Source organism: Cydia amplana, chromosome 3 (assembly GCF_948474715.1).
Source record: "Cydia amplana chromosome 3, ilCydAmpl1.1, whole genome shotgun sequence".
Taxonomy (NCBI): Eukaryota; Metazoa; Arthropoda; class Insecta; order Lepidoptera; family Tortricidae; genus Cydia; species Cydia amplana.
Window position 1 is genome coordinate 2,217,803 of NC_086071.1, and position 22,076 is coordinate 2,239,878.

At 34.0% G+C, this 22,076-nt stretch overlaps 1 protein-coding gene across 1 annotated transcript in view; it reads left to right on the forward strand.

Annotated features, from left to right (window-relative positions):
* Nucleotides 1-224: 224 nt before the first annotated feature.
* Nucleotides 225-22,076, forward strand: part of LOC134662598 (vascular endothelial growth factor receptor 1) — a 46,790-nt gene continuing 24,938 nt past the window's right edge. Inside the window, exons 1-6 of the mRNA XM_063518870.1 lie at nt 225-687; nt 18,871-19,218; nt 19,338-19,453; nt 19,867-20,015; nt 20,369-20,372; nt 20,504-20,672. Of these exons, the coding sequence (XP_063374940.1) occupies nt 636-687; nt 18,871-19,218; nt 19,338-19,453; nt 19,867-20,015; nt 20,369-20,372; nt 20,504-20,672 (838 nt within the window). The 5' untranslated portion in view covers nt 225-635. The remainder of the gene's footprint in view (nt 688-18,870; nt 19,219-19,337; nt 19,454-19,866; nt 20,016-20,368; nt 20,373-20,503; nt 20,673-22,076) is intronic.

The following is a 22,076-nucleotide window of genomic DNA, read 5'->3' on the forward strand; positions in this document are numbered from 1 at the left end:
TAATTGGATCAGCGTTAACTTATCGAACACGATGCCCGATTTTAGCAATTTTACGGTACAAAATAACGTTATCTCAATCCGTTCGCATGTATGATAAAGTAATTTTGTCGTTGGTTTATGTTATCTCAGTTATCTGGTATGTTTGATAGTGCAAGCACGAGCGGCGCGCTGCGGCGACGGGCGGCATGTGCGTTGCCGAGGACGGAGCCACGCAGCATTACGGTCCCGCCGCGCCGAGAGCCGGCCGCGTCATTCACTGTAATCACATCTCGTTGCTCGTAACAACAACATACTTCGCCTTTTGTGTTATAAAAAGTGGTTTACCTACGCTACAATTAAACATGTAAACCATTTACATTGACACTTTCAAACTTACTTAACCCTTACCGGTTAAATCGAGGCCAATCAGTGAAATATAAAAGTGTTTACAATAGTTACAGTGTTTAAGTCGTTTAAGTCTGTGGAATTTGTGATTCTATAAATAGATGTCTACGTTACCGTACAGCTGTGCGTCGTGATTACGATTGTGGCATTTGAATCCATGTATGCAAGCTGAATAAGTTACGATGTAAACAAAGGAGAGGATTGAATAAGTTTGACGACTTCTTTCTCGGCGACACTAGTGTTGTTCCAACATGACCGACACGTTGGGTTGGTGTTTGGTCGCCTCCCTTCTGGTTATATCAGGTTTGACTCCATAACTACTTTCATAATGCAGAATTTGAACATTCTAATGTTTAATACACGCCACTTCTATCCCTCGATCTTTCAGAGTCTTCACTTATTAAAACTTGTTAAATATTATTAACACACTTTCATGAAATCTTGATGCACCTTGTTCTACTTATATCAGTTTTTATTCCAAAGCCTTTCCTAATGTGACTTAGATAACAATGTTTTAACATTAATTACCTGCACTTTACTAACTTTGTAGCTAACACAACACAGCGTTAAGTCATTGCTGTAGGTATATACCTACATAATATTTATTCGTAGGAATTTATGTGCGTCAAAAGGAATTACGCGGAGTAGGTAATATTTATAAGTGTCACTCTTAGAGGAAGTGTCCAGTAGGTGCAGTTTATTGTTTTATTTAAACAAATATGATAATGATAACTAATTTATGCATATAAAGTGGCTATTTATCATCGTATAAGTCAACACGTGCTGACATAGCTGCACATTAGTGATTTCATTCATAATAATAATAAGCCGCGGACAGACAGACATACAGTTCTTTATTGGTTACGGAATCTTAAAAGAAATTTCTAGTTATTAGTGTTAATAAGAAAAATAAATAAATTAGGTACGTAAATAGCTAAGTGTACATTTTTGATCTCTAGAGATTTTAAAATTATTAAAGTCTATTTTTTTCTTTCCGTAGACTAAAATGACAACCACAAATGTCAAACGTAGAAATAATGTGACCAGCTTAAAACATATAGTGCTGAACTTTGATTTCTGTTTGTGACTAATCGATATATATTAAATTAATTTTAGATTCAAAATTAACAATAAATGTAAGTAATCTACTCGCTACATGATAGGAAATAAACAATAAATAAAATCTACTCACTACTAATCTACTCAAACATTAAAAAAATGACATTGACGTATCGCCGACCTGACGCAATGCCAAATCGCTTTAAAATAATTCAAAATTAACAATAAATGTAAGTAATCTACTCGCTACATGATAGGAAATAAACAATAAATAAAATCTACTCACTACTAATCTACTCAAACATTAAAAAAATGACATTGACGTATCGCCGACCTGACGCAATGCCAAATCGCTTTAAAATATTAGAAATATTGTGTATAGACCTGGATACAACATTTCTAAATACCTCAAAATGATGGCATTTTTACCTACACTATTTCACATTTTGAATACCTCTACTAGTGTCCCCTTTTAGCACGTCACGGGTTATCCATTCATTGTGTTACAGACACTTCATCAACAAATATAAGTAACCGGTACTAACCGAAAATAAACTATTGGGAGGTACTTATATTTGTTGATGAAGTGTCTGTAACACAATGAATGGATAACCCGTGACGTGCTAAAAGGGGACACTAGTAGATGTATTAAAAATGTGAAATAGTGTAGGTAAAAATGCCATCATTTTGAGGTATTTAGAAATGTTGTATCTAGGTCTATACACAATATTTCTAAAAATTTTAAGCGATTTGGCATTGCGTCAGGTAGGCGATACGTCAATGTCATGTTTTTAATGTTTGAGTAGATTAGTAGTGAGTAGATTTTATTTATTGTTTATTTCCTATTATGTAGCGAGTAGATTACATTTGTTGTTAATTTTGAATCTAAAATTAATTTAATATATATCGGTTAGTCACAAACCGAAATCAAAGTTCAGCCAGCCTATTATGGATAGCTTTATTCATCTTTATCCACGTGATAAAATAACTGTCACTGTTTAACACCGTGGGAAAGAAAGTGACGGACACCGTTTTATCACGCTGTCACGTAGACAAGAACGACCATCATATCCGTACAGCACTATATGTTTTAAGCTGGTCACATTATTTCTACGTTTGACATTTGTGGTTGTCATTTTAGTCTACGGAAAGAAAAAATAGACTTTAGGTATCAAGCACGTCGTATGCCATAAATAGGGGGGTATAATTTAGTGTCTTAAATTAATTATACTGTCTGTCTGTATTCACTAATTAAATTACTAAAACAGAATTTATAAAACTATTCATAATAGACACTTACCTACTTTTACGTGTGCGTTGTTTTCGTAAAAAAGGCCGGTTAACTTATAATTAAAGAGGTTGTGATCGCGTAATGTTCAAGTGCATACTAATGACCGCTACGCGCTAGACTAGAAATTTACGCGCAAATTAACACGAGTTGAGGTGTATTCTGATTGTAATAACAGGATTTGGATTTATTATGGATATACTTTGTCAGTGTCAAAAGTGATATTTCTAAAGTCTAAAGTCAAATTCATAAAGGCCCGCGCAAGCCAGCGGAGCGCAGCGCAGCGCAGATCACTGAGTAGGACGTAAGGAGCAAAGATGGTATTGATTGACTGAATTACTATGGCCATTTAGTTTATTTACCCTATTTTTATAGTTTGAGAACCGTAGCAGTCTCTTGAGAGAGATATTGGCGTCACGAGCTTCAGGGTAAGAAGATACCTGGTTTTTACCCTAATTGTATAAAGTCACTTAGTGACTTACTGTAAATAAATGAAAATATAAGACAACGTTGATACAGTGGGTAGTTATACACATTGTATTAACATTAACATTTACGATAAAAAAATAAAGAAATTAGGTACAAGTAAATATGATGAAGGTTCATGATAAAGGTCACATTAGAATTTAATTAACTGAGCATTTGATTAATTGAAAAAATATAAAATATGTTAATAATTAATTGATAATAGATTTCATTGATTAACATTAAAAACTAAAGTTATGCGCAGTCAATTTAAATTAAAATGTTAAATAGGTATAAAATATGCTTTATTAGGAACTATTTAATAATACTACTACTAATACTTGGCTTGTTTTTATACCAACAAACTAAATTTTGGAAAAGTAACACATACAAATATAAACTGTACGTGAAAACTAGCCAAGTCAATTTTTGAACCTTAATTACAGTCCAAGTAAACTAGAACCAGGCACTCATATAATAAAATTATGAATTCTTTTGCCGGCGTAGTCAACAACGACGTCAACGACGCATATTCTTAATGTTGAACTTGGCTCACATTTCATATTTATGTTTTTAATGGGATTATCTCTTTTCGTTAATTTATTAGAGAATGGTAGCTACTTTTGACGCGGTAGTCTGATTTGCTACTTTAGATACTTACTGTACCTAGGTACTACCAAATCACAACATAACACCAAATCGCTTTCCGCTGTCTGTCTGTCCCTATGTATGCTTAGATCTTTAAAACTACGCAACGGATTATGATGTGGTTTTGTTTAATAGATAGAGTGATTCAAGGGGAAGGTTTATGTATAATATGTTAGCCCGTGCAAAGCCGGGGCGGGTCGCTAGTGAATAATAATTGATGGGGATGGGTATCATAATTCATAACCAAAATAAACATCCACAGACCGTTTTCACGCTGGAAAATTCCTTATTCAACCGTTTATCCTTTTCAAATAAGTATAATATTCCGTACTACCCCTACATCATGACAAAAGGTTAGGCACCTACATTATCATAATAGGTTCCTTTAGACGGGCCTTAACAAAAGGAATAAAAGTTACATTAAGTCTTCAGATTTCTTTCATACAAAAATAATCATAGAACAGACTATTAGGTTTAAAAAATGGCGTTTATTTGGATATAGAAATACATGTCATTTTACAATAATCGAAGAAGTTTAATTGGTTAATTATTTTTGGTTTTGTAAAAAAATAAATTTTGTATGTATTAAAACAAAGTGATCCATTGTGATTAATTTGTAAGTGTATTATAAGCATAATCCATACTAGCACAGCGTTAATAGTAATAATTAGATTTATGGCGAAATCATACTAAGGTCGTTCACCGGGTTTCGTGTTGACGAAATATCATTTGCACCGATTAGGTAGGCATAAAACTTTATCTTTACGAATACAAAAGGACAAAAGAACCAGCACCATCGGAAAACTGCGTTGTATTTATAAATAAGTAAATAAAAAGCATTAGATTTTTTCGCTAGCTTTCCTTTTTATTTTTTTATTGTAGCTCAAAAACTTTACAGCCACGTCGGACGTCGGACGGGAAATGTTATTCTGTTTAATATTAAATAAATAATCTTTGACGGAAAAAACCGACTTCTCTACCTACTAACCTAACCCTCTTAACGGCGCTTATACTTTATTGGGAAGTTCAAAATCTCAAAACGTGTACTATGCACCGTTGAAGAGTTCTGTTCTGATCATCATCGGCAGTTCAACTTCATCAAATGCGACAGTTTTTAATGTAAATGCTTGATTTTCCGATGAAAATACAAAAAAATCTATACTTTCAGATTTGAGGAGTTCCCTCGATTCCTCATGGAAGTCCCTTAAAAAGGGGTTAAATTCTGCGTTGAATGAGCATCCCAGAGTAACTTCGCTCCTAAAAGGCCTGGCATTGCGCAAACTCGGATTACACGCATTTAGGACCAAATTACTGGAAAATAATTTATTTTTTATGGATCTAATTTGATTGGCCCATTATATAGCCACGTTGATTATCTGTATCATTTAGATTAAATCTTCCATTTAATTTAACTTAACAGACTATAAATTATTGTCTTCGGTTACCGCGATAGTTACTCATGAAATAAAAGTATTAAAACGGATTATATCGCGTATATTGAATTTATATCGATGTTTAGAACCCTTTACAGCGTTTTAGACTATGAATTGAAAAGTAGGAAATCGAACACTTAAAAAAAATGTAGAAAAGTAAGTGGGATCAAGATATGTAGTAGTATTTGAGCAAACCCAGGTGTAACTAGATGGCTTTATTATCCTTTCGTAAAATGATAGTCAAGCCATTTTGAGCGATAACATTCATCGGTGCAAATAATATTTCTTCGATGATATTAGGTACCACATGCGGTGAACAACCCTGTATCGTTGCATTATTAAGTAATGACGTATAGTCACTAAATCAGGAAAGGTTTTGGTATAACATTGTTATTCTTAAAAAAAATCCCGACTAGCACACCTAGCGTTCAGTTTTGCCCCCATTATCGTGAAATAGAATTTGAGCTTACTGGGATAATTAATGATAATTACGTATACGTACCTACTAATAAGTGAGCTTGCTACTGACTTACGTAATTTTGATAGCCACGAATACAGGGGAATAGGCGATGTCTATGTTAGACAGCGCTTTAATGCAAATTATGCCCAGGTCTATTTGTGGTATTTTTGATTTTATCTCTATCTAGTTAACCTTATATTATGTAGTCCGGTACCTATTTACATTAGTAGTACACTCGAATCCAGAATCAGTAAGAATAAATTTACAGATGCGAGCGGGTAAACAAGGTATACTCTTATTGTAGGTATAACTTGTTACTTACTTTTATTTATGTGGGATTTACATCATAACTTTCTTTAGTTAATAATAATATTACAACACAAATCGATTTGGAGATACTTCGCTTCAACTTTGCAATTGGGATAGCTTGACAAGACGCTTGGCGAGTGCTAACTTGTTGTCTCAGTTTTACGTAAAAAGGATCAACAAAACCAAATAGAATGGGGACAATTGCCAAAGGGTTGTATTGTATCATAGCATGAACAATTACGTACATTGACCCCTTACTGCTCATTCGCGCGTTATCATTACTGTTAGGCGTGCGAAAGAGATAAAAAAGGGAAATGTCATATTTCGTATTTTAATATTTTCTGCTTATCGGCCATCGTGACGTTACTTCGAAACTAGCCGACGCATTACGGCCGTCTCATATAATTTTATATTTTAATATAACGTCATATGTTAACCAGCCTGTGTACTCTTGTGTCTGTCTACGCAGCAAGCTAGATCCCAGAGACGAAATGCTCTTATCTGCCTCTCTATTGCTCTTGCATATTAGAGCAATAGAGAGGAATTTCGTTTTTCGGCCTCTGCTGCACATTCGAACTGATATGGCTCGGTCGTTAAAATGCACAATGTATGAGTAAGATCTTTGTTTATACAGCCGGGCCACCTCAGCTCTGTATGCTTTACCATATAACCGTAACAGCCATTATAAAGTCACTTGAAATTTAGAATTTGTTGCCCTAGAATACGGTTGAAAATCGAACGATTTTTCCAATGGCTGTTGTGTCTGTTACGCGTAGTGGGTAGAGTAGACGGTAGTAGGGCGATGGCGTCTTTCAGGTGACTCATGCATGAATGGTTTCTCAAAGTTATCACTTGCTCAGGGAATCTCAGTTCCGTATGACTCATTACGATTAATAGTATATTCCAAATAAGGATTGCTGCATCATTTTTAAATGGTATTGAATCCACTAATAATAGTCGTGTGTTGCATGAATCATTATATTTAATTAAAAAAATACTCATTGGTTTTCAATTTCATTATATATAATAAAAGATAGGTATATTTTAAAGATAGGTGAGTATATTTTGTAATTTTAATCCGACAACAATTTCAAACTGTTCGTTTCCTTTAAACGATTTTATATAGGTAAATGGGCGTTTTCTAAAATAAATATTGAAAACCCGATTCTCCCAGATCCTGGTGTTTTTGGGTTCTTTCAACTCAGAATCACTAGCATATTCAATCCTGGTGATAAAAAAATTGTCCCAAAATGTTGTATGAAAATTGTACATTCCACTACGTCACGTTTAGGGATTGCAGAACCGGTACTGTTTAAAAGAACCGGGATTTTCGGTACCGGGCAAAAATGGAACCGGGATTTCCCGGTATTTTCGGTACTTTCGGGACTGCCTTCAAAAATCAGTTTTCACATCAATTTTCAGTAAAAAAAAGCGTAAAATGACAACGAATCTTTCTTAAAACAATAAAAAAAAGTAGCACAGTAAATAAAGCATGAAATAAAGTATGAAGCTTGAGTAAAGGTACACACTTATTTTGTACCATAATATGTGTCTTTAAGTCACACAATCATTCATATAATTTTTTTTCCTAAACTACATGATATTTTTACTATCTTTGGTGATTGGCAAAAACTGAATTGTGGCTCAGTAATATCATCATTTTTTTTAAACATGTAAGGCGTTTTGTGAAAAACGAGAAAAAAAATTGATAATTTTCGCATGCGTTCAAAAGGGGCTGTGGACCTTCGAACATATAATAACAGAACTATCAATACGACAAATCAAGAAATTATTCAGCCAGAATTATTAATTCATTTAAAATATCATTATCATTATGTGAGTTTCTTATACCGTGTTTGAATTTAAATTAAAAGTACATAGTATTTTATTAATTACAAAATTGTCTCTATTTTTGCTTCTAGTTAGTATACAAATATGAAATAACTAATTGTTCGTATAAAATTATTTATCGTACAAACATTTACGCCCTTAAAGTATCAAATTACACAATTTTATATTGTCGGCATTGTCAAACCCATTGACTTTTTTTATTTTATATATTTTAATGTAGTGGTCAGCCGTAAAAGTATTACCATCAGCCTTAGATTGATAAAATATATTTATTTTCTTTATAAAACATGATATTTCATGCTAAGTAACAGAAAGCAGTCAAATATTGTACCGGAAATTTTAGTCACTAAATTCCCGGGAGTACCGGGATTTAAATTTTGAAATCCCGGTTCTTTGCTTGGTTTTAAATCCCGGGAATTCCCGGTACTTTCGGTACCGGTATTTCCCGGGAGCAAACCCTAGTCACGTTACATACAAGTGAAAATTTTTCTCATACCAAAAACGTGACGTAATGGAATGGACATTTTGGGACATCTTTTTTTAATGGTAGGATGGAGAGTGCTGTCGATTCTGAGTAGAATGAGCCCAAGAATGTCCAGATTTGAAAGAATCGGGTTTTCGATATTTATTTTAGAAAAAGCCCAAATACTAATATTTGTTTTAAGAAAGCATAAATGCCGATGGACAGTTTTTTTATTAAATATTAATTTCTGATTTAATTGGGAATCACATAAATAATCCACTGGTGTATCGCTTCATTGATTGCTATATATAATAATTGCAACTATCTAGTTAAGGATATTGTCTCTCCTATAGTAAATATTATGGAAAAATGATTTAATTAAACCTTGTAAAAAAGAAGTAATTGAATTCCTTCAAATGTTACTCTCTCACTGTCTTTAACTAAGGTCAAAACTGTGGTGAAGTCTTTCACTCTCGTTGTGTTTGCCTGGAAAGAACTAAATTGTGAATGAATTACCAGTTAAATAAATGTAAATGGTATACCTATTCCTATTTCCGTCTAAAATTGTTATGATGAAATAAGATATTTGTCTGCAAGAGGTCGCTTATAGCATAAAGACCTAGGTATATTTACATTTTAAATCTGTAATAAGGAATATTACTTACGGTATACATATCGTAAGTTAATTACAATTATGCTATACAATAAAACGAAATTAAAACTAAATACTAATATTAAATAAAAGTAAAATACATAGGTATATCTAAAAAAACTTGGGTCACTTTTTCTATGGTGCCGAGGATGCTGGTATTACAATATTAGTTTAAATATATCTGTAAAATAACGCGGGAATAAATGAGCTTCAATTGCATTTCGGTGCAAAAAATGGCTTTAATTAAACGAATGAACGCAATTTTATTTTTTATAGAAATATACAATTTAATACAATACAATGCTCCTTATTCCACACATAAAAAAATTATTACGGTGAATCATAAACGAAATAAATAATATATATAGGTAACTAAACCTAAGTACCTAGTCGTTTCGTTACTCGACCAAAACTAGGCCAAGTACATATTATATATAAGCAAGCAAATATATTTTTTGTCGAAACAAAATCTCTTAACTTTTTTATCTTATGGCATTATTCAGATTAGTCATCTCACTTACTCACCCGGTCCGTATTTACGATTATAACATCCAGAATAATCGTCAATGGCGCAGTTTGATACAGATAAGATATAGGGTAAAGGCACCAGTAGTCAGCCTTATAACGACTTTTTTAAGTTTGAACGTTCGGAATTTCTACAGGATTAGTCGGATAATTAAATAAATGACATGGTTAGATCAATTGTTTATCAGAGTTTTAAAACAAAATATTAAAAAAAATAACAATCCTCTTTATAATATCTCTAATTAAGTTTAAACAAAAAGTGGCACTTTTCTCCAGTAGTCAGCCTCTAAAATCCAGTAAGCAGCCTCTGTGTACCCAGTACTCAGCCTATATAAACTATTCATAATAATTAGATCAAAATCACTAATATTTATATCAAAATCAACGATATTATAATATTTATTTTTCTTTATAATTTTTGTTATCGTTATTGTAGTTAGTTGTAGTTTTTAATTTTAGTTTACAATTTTTTGCATATTATATCAAAATCAACGATGTTATACAAATATCTATTTTTTATTACTATTTTAGTTATTGTTATTGTACTTAGTTGTAGTTTTTAATTTTAGTTTATAATTTTTTTGCATATACATATGAACATATGTATTACTTACCTACTTGTTTACTTATTTAATAAATAAAAAATCTTATAGGTACATACAATTCTTATGACACGAAATTTGTTGGCCATAGGTACTTAATTAACTAACATTATTCTTGCAAACTAAGAATCGCAATATTTATTTTCTAATAATTAATCCGTCAAAAATTAATGAGGTATTTCAGGTAATATATAATTATGTTCCTAGTAGGTATTCGGTAAAAAATAATTAATCGAGTCTATGCAGATCTAATTATCATTAATAAACAAAGTCATATACCGACCAGGAAAAAGCAAAATGATAGTTATGTATAGTTAACGTCAAAAATATGTATACACTTTTGAACCTTATTTCAATGAGATAGGGTTTAAAAATGTGGACATATTTTTGGCGGCGACGTACCAAGCAAGGTCAATGGCTGAGTACTGGATCCGCGAAACCCAGTGCTCAGCCGCATTAAAACGTTATTTCAAATGCGGCTGACTACTGGGTTTTACTTTGACTAGGGCATGCCTAACTAAATTTGAAAATGTAAATTTAACGGTCCTAACGATCGCATTGGCTCGAAAATACTAAAATAAACGAATAACCCAAAGGTCAGCCGTGGGGGGCTGGGCACTGGATTCTTTGGAAAAAATTGTTATCCAGTGGCCAGCCCCCTCAATTTATAAGTGAAATATTGATATTTTCATTCAAATATAATGCAATTTAATAGATAAACTAATAAATAAACCAATCATTAACAAGAACAATTACTTTTAACATTAAAACATAGTTTTTCTTGCCTGTTAAGAGAACACCACGTGCAGTAAAAAATATGGCGGACATGACACTATTGCACTCGTCGACAAACAGCACCTGTATGAACGAGTATATTTCTTCCCCCCGTTCCCTCACCGCACCTGTCGTGTGACGTATTAACCAATAAGGAATCAAAGCTCCTATTTGACTACTCGCAATTTGTTTAAATGAATATACCAGATATTTATGACCAATAAACGGCTCAAAAGGCTGACCACTGGTACCCGGCTGGCCACTGGTGCCGTTACCCTAAGTAGGTACTTAATAATATAATTAATCATTCAATATGTTTTAATTAATGTCATCAAAATTTTGTTGACTGTAAAAGAGGTGTAAAGTACAAGAAAGGACTGACTTCCAAAACAGTACTCTCACCATGAGTTTTACGCGGTTTTAAATGCTAGCGACTACGTCAACTCAAACGCAGTGCATCTTGCTTGCACCAATGTCAGTACGAGGGAGATGCATTATGAGTTAGTTTACGCAATCGCTAGCGAATATGTCGGTCTCAAACTCGTGGTAAGGATATAGGTTAAAATGCCCTTATTTTATGGCCAGCATCAGCAGTTATGCTTTCCGAGTTACTTACTATAAAAATACTGAAATTACTATGAGTAATATTAGGAGAGATTCTCATTTTGTCCAGAAAAGAAATAATTTTTCAGTAGTAATGTGTAAATATATATTAAAAGGATTAAACGAATCTATTCATTAGCGGTAAATATTAAGCAAAACGGATTTATTAAACGTTGTGTAGCAACATTCGTGCGTCACCAGAATACTTACAAATTGATAAAGTGCTCCCATTCACATCACATCTCTTTTGTGAAATGTGATTTGTGAAATTCTCTTATGTCTGCTGAAACGGCATTCGAACGTTTGAAATCTGAATTTGATTTTATATCGATTTGACATTAACTGCAGTGCATCTATCCCACTCGTATTTAATATTATAGGTATCTCTGGCATCGCAAGATGGTCCCTATGACAGTTAATTTTTATATGCAGTAGCTGTCACGTAAAATGTCTGTAGGCATTTTGCTAAGTTTGGCACATTTTCATATTTTGAAATATGACATTTAAGTATCTAATAAAAATAGCAATGTTTCTTCGATTGTTTTTTTAAACTAAGGCCAAACAAAAGAAACCTAACTGACATAGGAACTATCATACGACGCGAGAGGAACTATCATAGCACATTGGTGCGCAAGGGATGAACTATCAGTAGGTACCTAATATCAAATCAAGTTGGAATCCTTATATGTAGTTCGAATGCCACTCCTAAGTGAAGTTAAAAGAAACAATTTATTTCTGGTTGACAATAGACGAAAAGAAATATCCATTATTATACTGATGTATACGGGTGCTCTACCTATTTATTTACGATAAACATCTGAGAAGCTAGATAAGGGCAAGGCCAAAAACCAAAAATAAAATAACGTTATCAGTTAAATATTTTATCATTTAAAAGTTAATCTACATACATGTCATCATTTGTTCAAAACGTCTATTCCAAATTTATTCTTATCGCGTGTATCATGTCAGAATAGTTGACAGTTGCCCTTTTATTGACCTTATTGACACGATTCAATTAAGGTCAATTGAAATATGAATTTTCCCATTTTTGTACTATCGTCAAGTGGGGTATCTCGGGACAGAGGGGTTAAATTACTTACTATTCTTTTTAATAATATGTACTTGAATCAGGATCTATGAGCGTAATAGGGCCTATACTATATACTATATAGGGCTTATTAGCTTTTCAACTAGGTACTACTACACTAGTAGGTAGATTAGTTCATAGTAAAAACAAAATTAATGTTATTCCTCCAGTTAGGTACTAGATACCCCACTTGACGGTACATTTTATGTAAGTATGGTTGTTCTTGTTTCCATGATACGAGAATTTGTTAGATAGCACTTCATGTAATACTCGTACCATGATAACGTACGTACCTGTCTTATTCTTAGCCTGTCGTATTCAATTGAGATAAATTCGTTGTAATTCTCACGGGATTTAGCGTAACCTTGGATCAATGTTATGAATTGTATAGTCTACATACTTACCTACCTATATTAGTGTATGATTTATGCTTTACGTTCGGTTTAATGATATAAACAAAGACAACAGGATTATTTTAGGTATTTTTCCTTTGCGCGCACGATGCTTAAAACTGAATGCTGTTTAATAAAAATCAATGGTGTTAATGGATTTTTTTAAAGGAATTTCATGTATTTGATAAGTCTCTTAAATAACCAACAGGTTTTTAATTAACTAGGTACTTAAGAATTAATAATACCTATTACGACAATAACTAGACCTATACTATCATAACAGACAACTCCAAATTTAGCAGTCGAAATGTTTAATGACGCAATATATGATATATTTAACACATGCATTCGAAAGCCTTCGTCTACTAGGGCATATCCCGTTTTTTATACTAAAGGAATAATTCACGACATTAAGCTAAAATATGAGTATCACCGTATGTGGAAAATGAGTGGAAATAGTAAATATCTTGACCAGTTTAAATCTATGCGAACAAATTTGAAAAAAGATATTAAGATGGCCTATGAAATTTACGTCAGAAATATATCGAGTGAATTAAGTAGTCAACCCGCAAAATTTTGGCAATATGTCAATAGTTTACGTTGTCATGGAGGAATCGAGACCAAAATCTATCACGGCGAAAAAGAATGTCAAGGAGCGGATATGGCAACCGCTTTTGCGAAACATTTCCAGTCTGTGTTTCTCCCAGATCCAACAATTCTCGAAGCAACCGCAGCGGACGCATTGAGTACGGCACACTCGAGGCGTGTGGCAGTAGAAGCCTTCAGTCCAGAGGAAATAAAGGGAGCTGTTAAACGGTTAAGACATAATACGAGCGCAGGACCCGATGCCATACCACCCTTCGTAATTAAGGCATGTGTAGATTGCATAGTTAAACCTATAACATATATATTTAATATAATACTCAAAGCTGGCGTATATCCTGAATCGTGGAAAGAATCTCGGGTAACTCCAATTCCTAAATCGGGTTCAAAACTCCAAGTAAAGAATTACAGACCGGTAGCGATATTATGCTCTTTTGCTAAGGTATTTGAAATAGCATTACATGCTCGCATATTACCGCAGTGTTTACCACATATTACATCCGCGCAACACGCCTTTTTACCCAAACGTTCTGTAACTACAAATCTAGTTTCACTTGTAAACCTAATGTCAAAAGAACTAGACAATAGGAAACAAGTTGACGTAGTGATCTGGATTTCCAAAAAGCGTTCGATAGAGTAGACAACGACGTTCTTTTGATTAAACTGAGTAGTATGGGCTTTGTACCACAGCTGCTCAAGGTATTTGCTAGTTACTTATCGGAGAGGAGGCAGTTCGTAAAATACGGACCGTACCAATCAGAGCCGTACAACACACTCTCCGGCATAAGCCAAGGGTCGAACCTAGGGCCGTTGCTTTTTAATATTTTTATTAATGACCTGCCTAATCATGTAGAATGCTCTGAAATATTGATGTTTGCGGATGATGTCAAATTAGTAAAAGTTATAAGTTCCGAAAAAGACTGCATAGACATTCAAAATGATATCAACTCGGTATATAGGTGGAGTATACTAAACAAACTCAATTTTAATATTTCAAAATGCGAAATGATGAGCTTTACTCGGTCGTCTGTACCGCTTCATCACAGATATACCTTGGGCGGAGACGTAATAATGAGGGTCGCCACGGTTCGCGATCTAGGAGTTCTGTTCGACTCGCAACTTAGTTTCCGAGAACATACCCTAAGCGTGGCCAAAAGAGCAGCACAAAAGTTAGGATTTGTGTTACGCAATTCCCAACATATGACATCGGCGGCGGTTAGAGCCCTTTACGCGGCCTTGGTTCGGAGTGGTTTAGAATCAAATGCCACAGTCTGGAACCCACACGAAGCAAAATATAGCCTAGTATTGGAGAAAGTACAAAAAAGTACTTGCGAAGTTTGTACAAGAAGCAATTCACGAATTACCCTTATCTATATTCTAACGCTATTCCTCCTGGGCGTACTCGGGTACGAGTCTCTGGAAGTAAGGCGATATCTAGCGGTAGTTAAGTTTGCATTAGGTATCATACGCAACAAAATAGAGTGTACGGGTCTGGTCGAAGAAGTGGTTAGACTGTTGTACGCTCCCAACGCGCGGTCCCGCCTGCCGCGCCTGCGCTCAGCGCCTCTCCTGGCATGCCCGCCGGCGCGCACCGCGCTGCAGCGACACGCGCCGCTCTCGACCGCACTCTCTGTGCTCAACTCCGTACTCAATGAACACCCGCAAGGAGATCTGTTTCACTCTACATGGTATTGTTTTATTGAAAAATGTAAGGGATTAATAGAAAAATCCTAATGTGGCTACTGCTATTTTGTTTTTTTATTTAAGTTACAATGACCTGTTTGTTAGAGATAGTTTTATGTATAATGTTTGACATATTATATTAATATTTGTGACGCTTTGGCTTGTTAGCTGTAAGTTACAGATGTATATTGAAATAAACAATAAACTCGATGATAATCAACAATTTATGGACTAGGTAGATATTTATTTTATATATTTTCATTGACATAATTGTACAAAATTCCATAAAGACTTTACCACCAACAAGATTTCTGAATGTAAATCTATGCATGAAAAAAACTTGTTTACCTCTTTACATTTATTTCTACAAAGTCAATTTACTACACTGTTGGTTATGAAAGGAAATATCTCATTCTGCAATAATTGTAGCATCTGCAGGATGCTCGCCCGGCCGGCCTCATATCGGACCATCCGGTTGTTAGCAACAAACACGGTTTATAAGAAGATAGGTAGGTACATTACTGGCCACTTGAATAGGCTACATGACAAATTTTCATTTATGGTACATATCAATCGATCGGGTTTGTTTTTAGGATCAAATGTCTATATGGGACCCATTGCATTAAAGCAACTCAAAAGTCATAAATTATAGTCAAAGTCCGACAGTCGCACTTCACTCGCGAAACGCCCCTCACAAAAGGACAAGTGAACGTGACGTCAAGGTCCCTGAGATCCCATCTTGTAGTATGGACAAAAAGAAGAAATTGCGTTTTTGTCCGTGAAATATTGCGTTTATGTATAGTTCTTATACAATATTTTTTTGGATAAAATGTAAGGAATCGAATGGTACCCTTACTTTTATCGGTTTTGGAAGTTAAAAAAAAAACTTAAATTTTGAAGGTCCTGTATTTTTGTAACATTTCCATATTTTATTTTAATATCAACATTATTGTGATAAATTGTTCATTTACTATCTATTTTACTAGATTTTGTTTCATAATTCAACATGTGTCATCATCCCTATACTGACTGTTTAGAAAAACATCATCCGTATTGTTTTATTCATTTTTTTATTACAGTGTTTCTTTTCTAAGATCACATATTTCACAGTTATGAATTCAGATGTGACTGATAGCCTTAAAGTCACATATATAAGGGTCAATTTGTAACTGTCAAGTGGGTGAATCAACTTTTAGAACACTGATTTCGTGTTTCTAGACTCCCTAGCAGAGAAAAATCGATTTTCAAAAACCATGTTGATTTTTATACCTACTTTTTTGTTTACGCGGGCATTATTAGATAACTAAATATTTAATTACCACAATAAATTAACAACTTGATCAGATAAAAGTTACATTTTGTAGGGTAACGCAGTAGAAAAAGGCAAAAATGTCGTGTCCCTGATTTTTGTATGGGAGATAACTTTTTTTCTCCTGCGTTACCGTACAAAATGTAACTTTTATCTGATCAAGTTGTTAATTTTAATGTGTTCTTAATTACTTATGGATCTAATAACGCCCGTGTAAACAAAAAAGTAGAAATATCGACATGGCTTTTGAAAAATCAATTTTTCTTTGGTAGGGAGTCTAGGGACACGAAATTAAGTGTTCTAAAAGTTGATTCACCCAAATATGTGATGTTAGAATAATTTCACTGTATATTATTGAAACATCATAGTAGGCAAAGACTATTTGCACTCGAGAAACGAATAATGTGAACAGGGTGTTGAAGTTTGAATTAGAATTCTTTTAAATATTTTTTCTACTCCAGCACTTAAATGTGTCAATTAAATGACTGACAGTGATATCTAAAGCAATGTCATTTGAATGCTTTGTCTATAGGCTCATAAGATGACTTTTTTAATACTCTTTTTTTTTTTTTTTTTTTGCTGCAGCTGTCATAGAAAAAGTAATGTATGCAACAGCTCATAATTGGTTCTTAAAATTCTCGGGTCTTTTTTTACAAAACTCGACTACGTCTCGTTTTGTAACTTCGACCCTTGAATTTTAAGAACCCTTATTATATCACTGTTGCATAAACTACTATTGGACTATGAATATTTAGATGTCGACTACGAAATAACTCGCGTTTTGGTAAGAAAACTGATGTATGGAGTTACCACTCTTTCTATACTTATGTTTTTATAGTTACCTACCTATACACCTGTATTACACTTCTGTTAAGTAGGTAGAAGGTAGATGGCATTAGTAATTAGGACCTAACAACGTGTCTATTAGACAAACACACGTCATTTAGCTCGCAAACACGTCACTGCGGTCACTTATTGTAATGACCACTTATCGATTAGCACCGCGGGAATGTAATTACTTAATTGGTAATTGTTTTGGAGGTTGATATGACCAATTGTTGTAGTTCATTTGTGGAACCTGTAGGATTAATTTGGTGAATGTCGACCGCGCCCGCGCTCGCGCCGCGCCCTACATGCGCAACGCTAATTAATGGATCGGATAGGACACGAGTGGCTACCAGCTCGCGTTACAAAACTGCCATCGCCGTTAATATTTAGGTTCTTAGCTCAAAGTACAGTTGCCATTAAATATACACGCCTCTATTGTTATGGCGTTAAAGTGTTTGGTTAGATATTTTTGAGCACATTGGCCGCTCCAATATATGATGGCGACTCGCAAGCTCGCAACCGGAAGAAAGAATGAAACTTTTTTTTAACTTGGTTAATAGAGTCGGCTCGACAAATCCGGTCCTACGAGTATTTCCCTTTGCCCTAACTTATACAATAAAGCATGAAACAAAGCATGAAATATTGGCGTGCACGTATAGCTTGTGGAGGTAAAAAAAAAGAATTGTAGCTAGCTATATGTACAACTTGTCAAGTGGTGGTGTCTCCCTCTTTTATGTCCCAATTTCCAGTTTTAATTGTTTTTGGAGAAACGGTTGAATATTATACAATTTCTAATTAGCAAATTGTTCATCATGAAATTTTCTACATTTGTCTCTGAAATTTGTTGGTTAGGATCTATAGTTTTCTAATTATGCGTGGCGCAACAGTTTCACGATTTTCCCAGGCCATGACGTGTACTGCATGCCAAGTTTCATGCTTTTTTCAGATGGGACGATATTTTGAAATTAGTTAGAGAGGGAAGGACCTAGAGTATAACATCTGTTCGAGCTAGCCTTGATTTCTGAACAGTGAAGTATTCAGAATTACCGGTAAACTGGGGTTACTTCGATTCGCGGGGTAACATAGATCAGTGATTTTTAAACTATAGGTAAGGAATTTGTTTCTAAACCTGCCTGGCACCTGACATAATATATAATCAACAATCTACTTTTATCTTTCGGATTTAAGGGCTCCAGCCTTCACTCAACCCTAACATTTTAATATTAATATGTCAGTGGCGCATTCGTATAACTCCATAATAGAATCGTAATAATAGAAACAAAATAGATAAGTACAAAAATGGAACTAAATACCTACCTATTTAAATATGTTACGTATCGATCACAATGATTCAAATGAACAATTTTGAAACCGAAATTGTAAATAAGTAATTTGAAAGTTTTCGCCTGTAATTTTTTTCAGTGCCGATATGAGATTAATTATCATTTTCAGATGCTCAGCAAATAAGGGGTCCTATTATTATGTCACCTAACGAAATATTACTAGAAGATAAACAAAACTATACCATTCACTGTAAAGGGAAAAGGCCAATAAATTTTACAATACAAGAGGCGGCAGAGGACGAAGACACGGATTTTAAAAAGATACTGCGAAAGGTGGCTCCGTCCGATAACGTGTACGAGTACGAAATAGCGTTAGATCTGTTCAGCGTGGATCCCTTCGCTGTCGGCTACTACGCCTGCCACGACGATCAAGTTGACCCATCGCAAATATTTAATGATCTAGTCGAGGAACCAACAAACAATGAACACATCTCATATACGTACGTCTACGTGAATGGTGAGATCAAGTTTTTATATAAATATCGGTCTCATTCGTTGTCGAACCAACCCTAAACGATACACTGATTTTGCAAATAGGATAGATACCTAACCAATTTATTAATGTCGTGATTTTAGATCCGCAAAATTTAATAGCGCCAATGAGAGAAATCGTTTATGTGGTGAAACCTGGTGCCAAGACAATTATTGAATGTAGACCCACGTTTCCTGACGTACAAGTTAATTTAACTATGGTATGTATATAAATTAGACTTAGTTCAATAGTTGCGTACTTAAACTACTTAATCAAGTTCACTAGAGGTATTTATTCCAAGTTAAAATTATGATTTCTCATTTTTAGTGGAAAATAAGTTAATAATTTAACAAAATGTTCGTGTTTCTTACAACATTTGCATGTTAGGTACCTACTAAATATTAACAGAGAATGATCACGCCTTTGCTGTACAATAAAAACATAAATGATCGCTGATTTTGTATAAAACTATGTCATTTTGAATTGAATGAGTATTTCGTAGTTGTACTATTTATTTGCATGAGAAATACTTTGATACCATGAAGGGCGAAAAAATAGCTTTTAGCTAGATAAATTAATCTCAATGGCATGGTAATCACTTTCATTAAAGGTAATTTCATCATTAATACACAGGAATTCATTAAGAGTCAATATAGTGCTAAAATGGGATACATCTTAGATACAACCGACACTGTGGACTTAGAGCCGATGACAGAACTGATATGTGAATTTAGCTGGAACGGGTTACGAAACCAAACAAAAGTGTATTTGGATATAAGTAGGTGTCTAAAAACGTGCTAATTTTATTTTACTTACATAGTACTCTTGCACGAAAATGGCTATTGTTGTGAGAATAAATATTTGCGGTATTGTTTTTTGGAATAAAGTTAAACCTCCTTGTAGATTGTCAGACGCTTCTATTTGATGACACAAGAACGTATTGGTTATAAGGTTTCCATTTTTGATATTGTAGAATTGTTTTAATAGTATGTTTATGATAAATAATTAATGTTAAATATTTACAAAGGGGTGAATAAAATATGGCACATAAATTAGTGAGAAAACAAACAAGCTTACATTTTCGTGGAAGAGTTTACGATATGTTTTTCAATTTGAACACATTTTATTCCAACAGATGCGTAAAACAAATATGTAAAAGGCAAAACTTCACTTTACCTAGTCACTGAGTTTGTTAAAAATTGAAAAACATTATTTATTATGTAAAAATGTACAACGATACTAACCTATATACATGATTTATTGGCGATAGAAGAATGAGACACAGCAGGTGAAATCGAATCAAAGCAAGATAGTAAGAATAAACAAGATTGGGTTTTTAGTGAAAGTGCGTAAGACTGACACTTACACTTACACGTGCGAGGGGCGTCGCGGCAACTATCTCTCTCGGAAAAGTGCCTACATTCATTTACGTCTACCTAGTAAGTCGTACACAAATTGATTGTAAGGTAGAGATGACTTAATTACTTGAGGTAGCATGGTGTGGTGGTTTTATTCAGTTTTAATTTTTGTTCTGTGTATGTTGTCGTACTAATCTAATTATTTGTTTGACAAATCTGTTTCATGTCGCCTGCTTCTTGCTTCCTTCAATTTCATTTTACTTTCTTTGGTGTGTTTCTGTACTTTCTGTGTTTTACTTGTCTGTGCACAAATAATATGCCTTACTAATGTTTTAACTTATCTTGTGACTCAAGTTATGTAGGTGTATGTTATGAATGTAAGTATATGTTGGGATCATTACCAGTAACGCTCAGATGGAAAGCAATTGAAGTAGTTAAACATTTTAGTTGTTTTTATAATAAGTTGCATCAACGAGGGTAAGTAGATAATGGAAAACCTTTAAAAATAGGTGTAAATATAAGTGATTTTCATGAAATACACATACCTACACAGTCGTAGAAATTTCTAGATGAACACGTAAATAATTATACAAAAGCTCTTTAATATACTTAAAATATATGTTGTCATAGTGATACTTATATACTGGGGTTATGTTATACAGAGATTTAGGTTCTAATTGGTTTTTTGTACCTACACAAACGTTAAGTAAATTGGTGAAATAAATGTCTACAAATTTGGACGGCCTAAAATTACGCCTAGATTGGTTTTAACTTTATATATTTAAGAAACAATCATTAATTAGGTTCCACTATCCTTAACTTTCGGGAGCAAAAGACACAATTTATATTTCTCTGCAAATGTTTGGCCTTAATATAAAGAAGGGTCAACAAGGTGGAATACATATAATCGTGCAAAGCACCTGTTAAAATACATAAACTTTATCAACCCTTTACTTTATTTTGCGAGGTAAACGTGCAATTTCTGTACTTATATCATACTGAATAACTTTCCCTATGGGTCTAAGCACGAAATCGCGGAAAAAATGTCTGTCCCATAGAAAACATACAAAATCCAGCCATTTAGACGAAATATATGACAAGCCAATTTTTTTTCCTAATAATATTGCTTTGCTATTACGGCCGGCTTATATATTATAACGTTTTAACGTGTTAGTCAATTAATTGAACCCCGCAACGATGACTACTAAAGTAGTAAGAGGTAGATTCATGAAAGCTGGCGCGGATTTTCTATAAAAATGTTGTTATAACATTTAAAATTTTCGCGTTTTGAATAAAATATGACTCCTCCACATATTTTTCGACTTTTCGGGTCTATCGGGTCGCGAATTTATTTTGTTACCTTTATTACCGCCGTTTCGACGTAGTGGTCACTGGTCGACACTGGTCATGGTCGCGGTAACAAATGTTCCAGCAAAATGTCAAAATTGAGTGTAACTACCCGAGGAAAAGTCAATGAAAAATTTG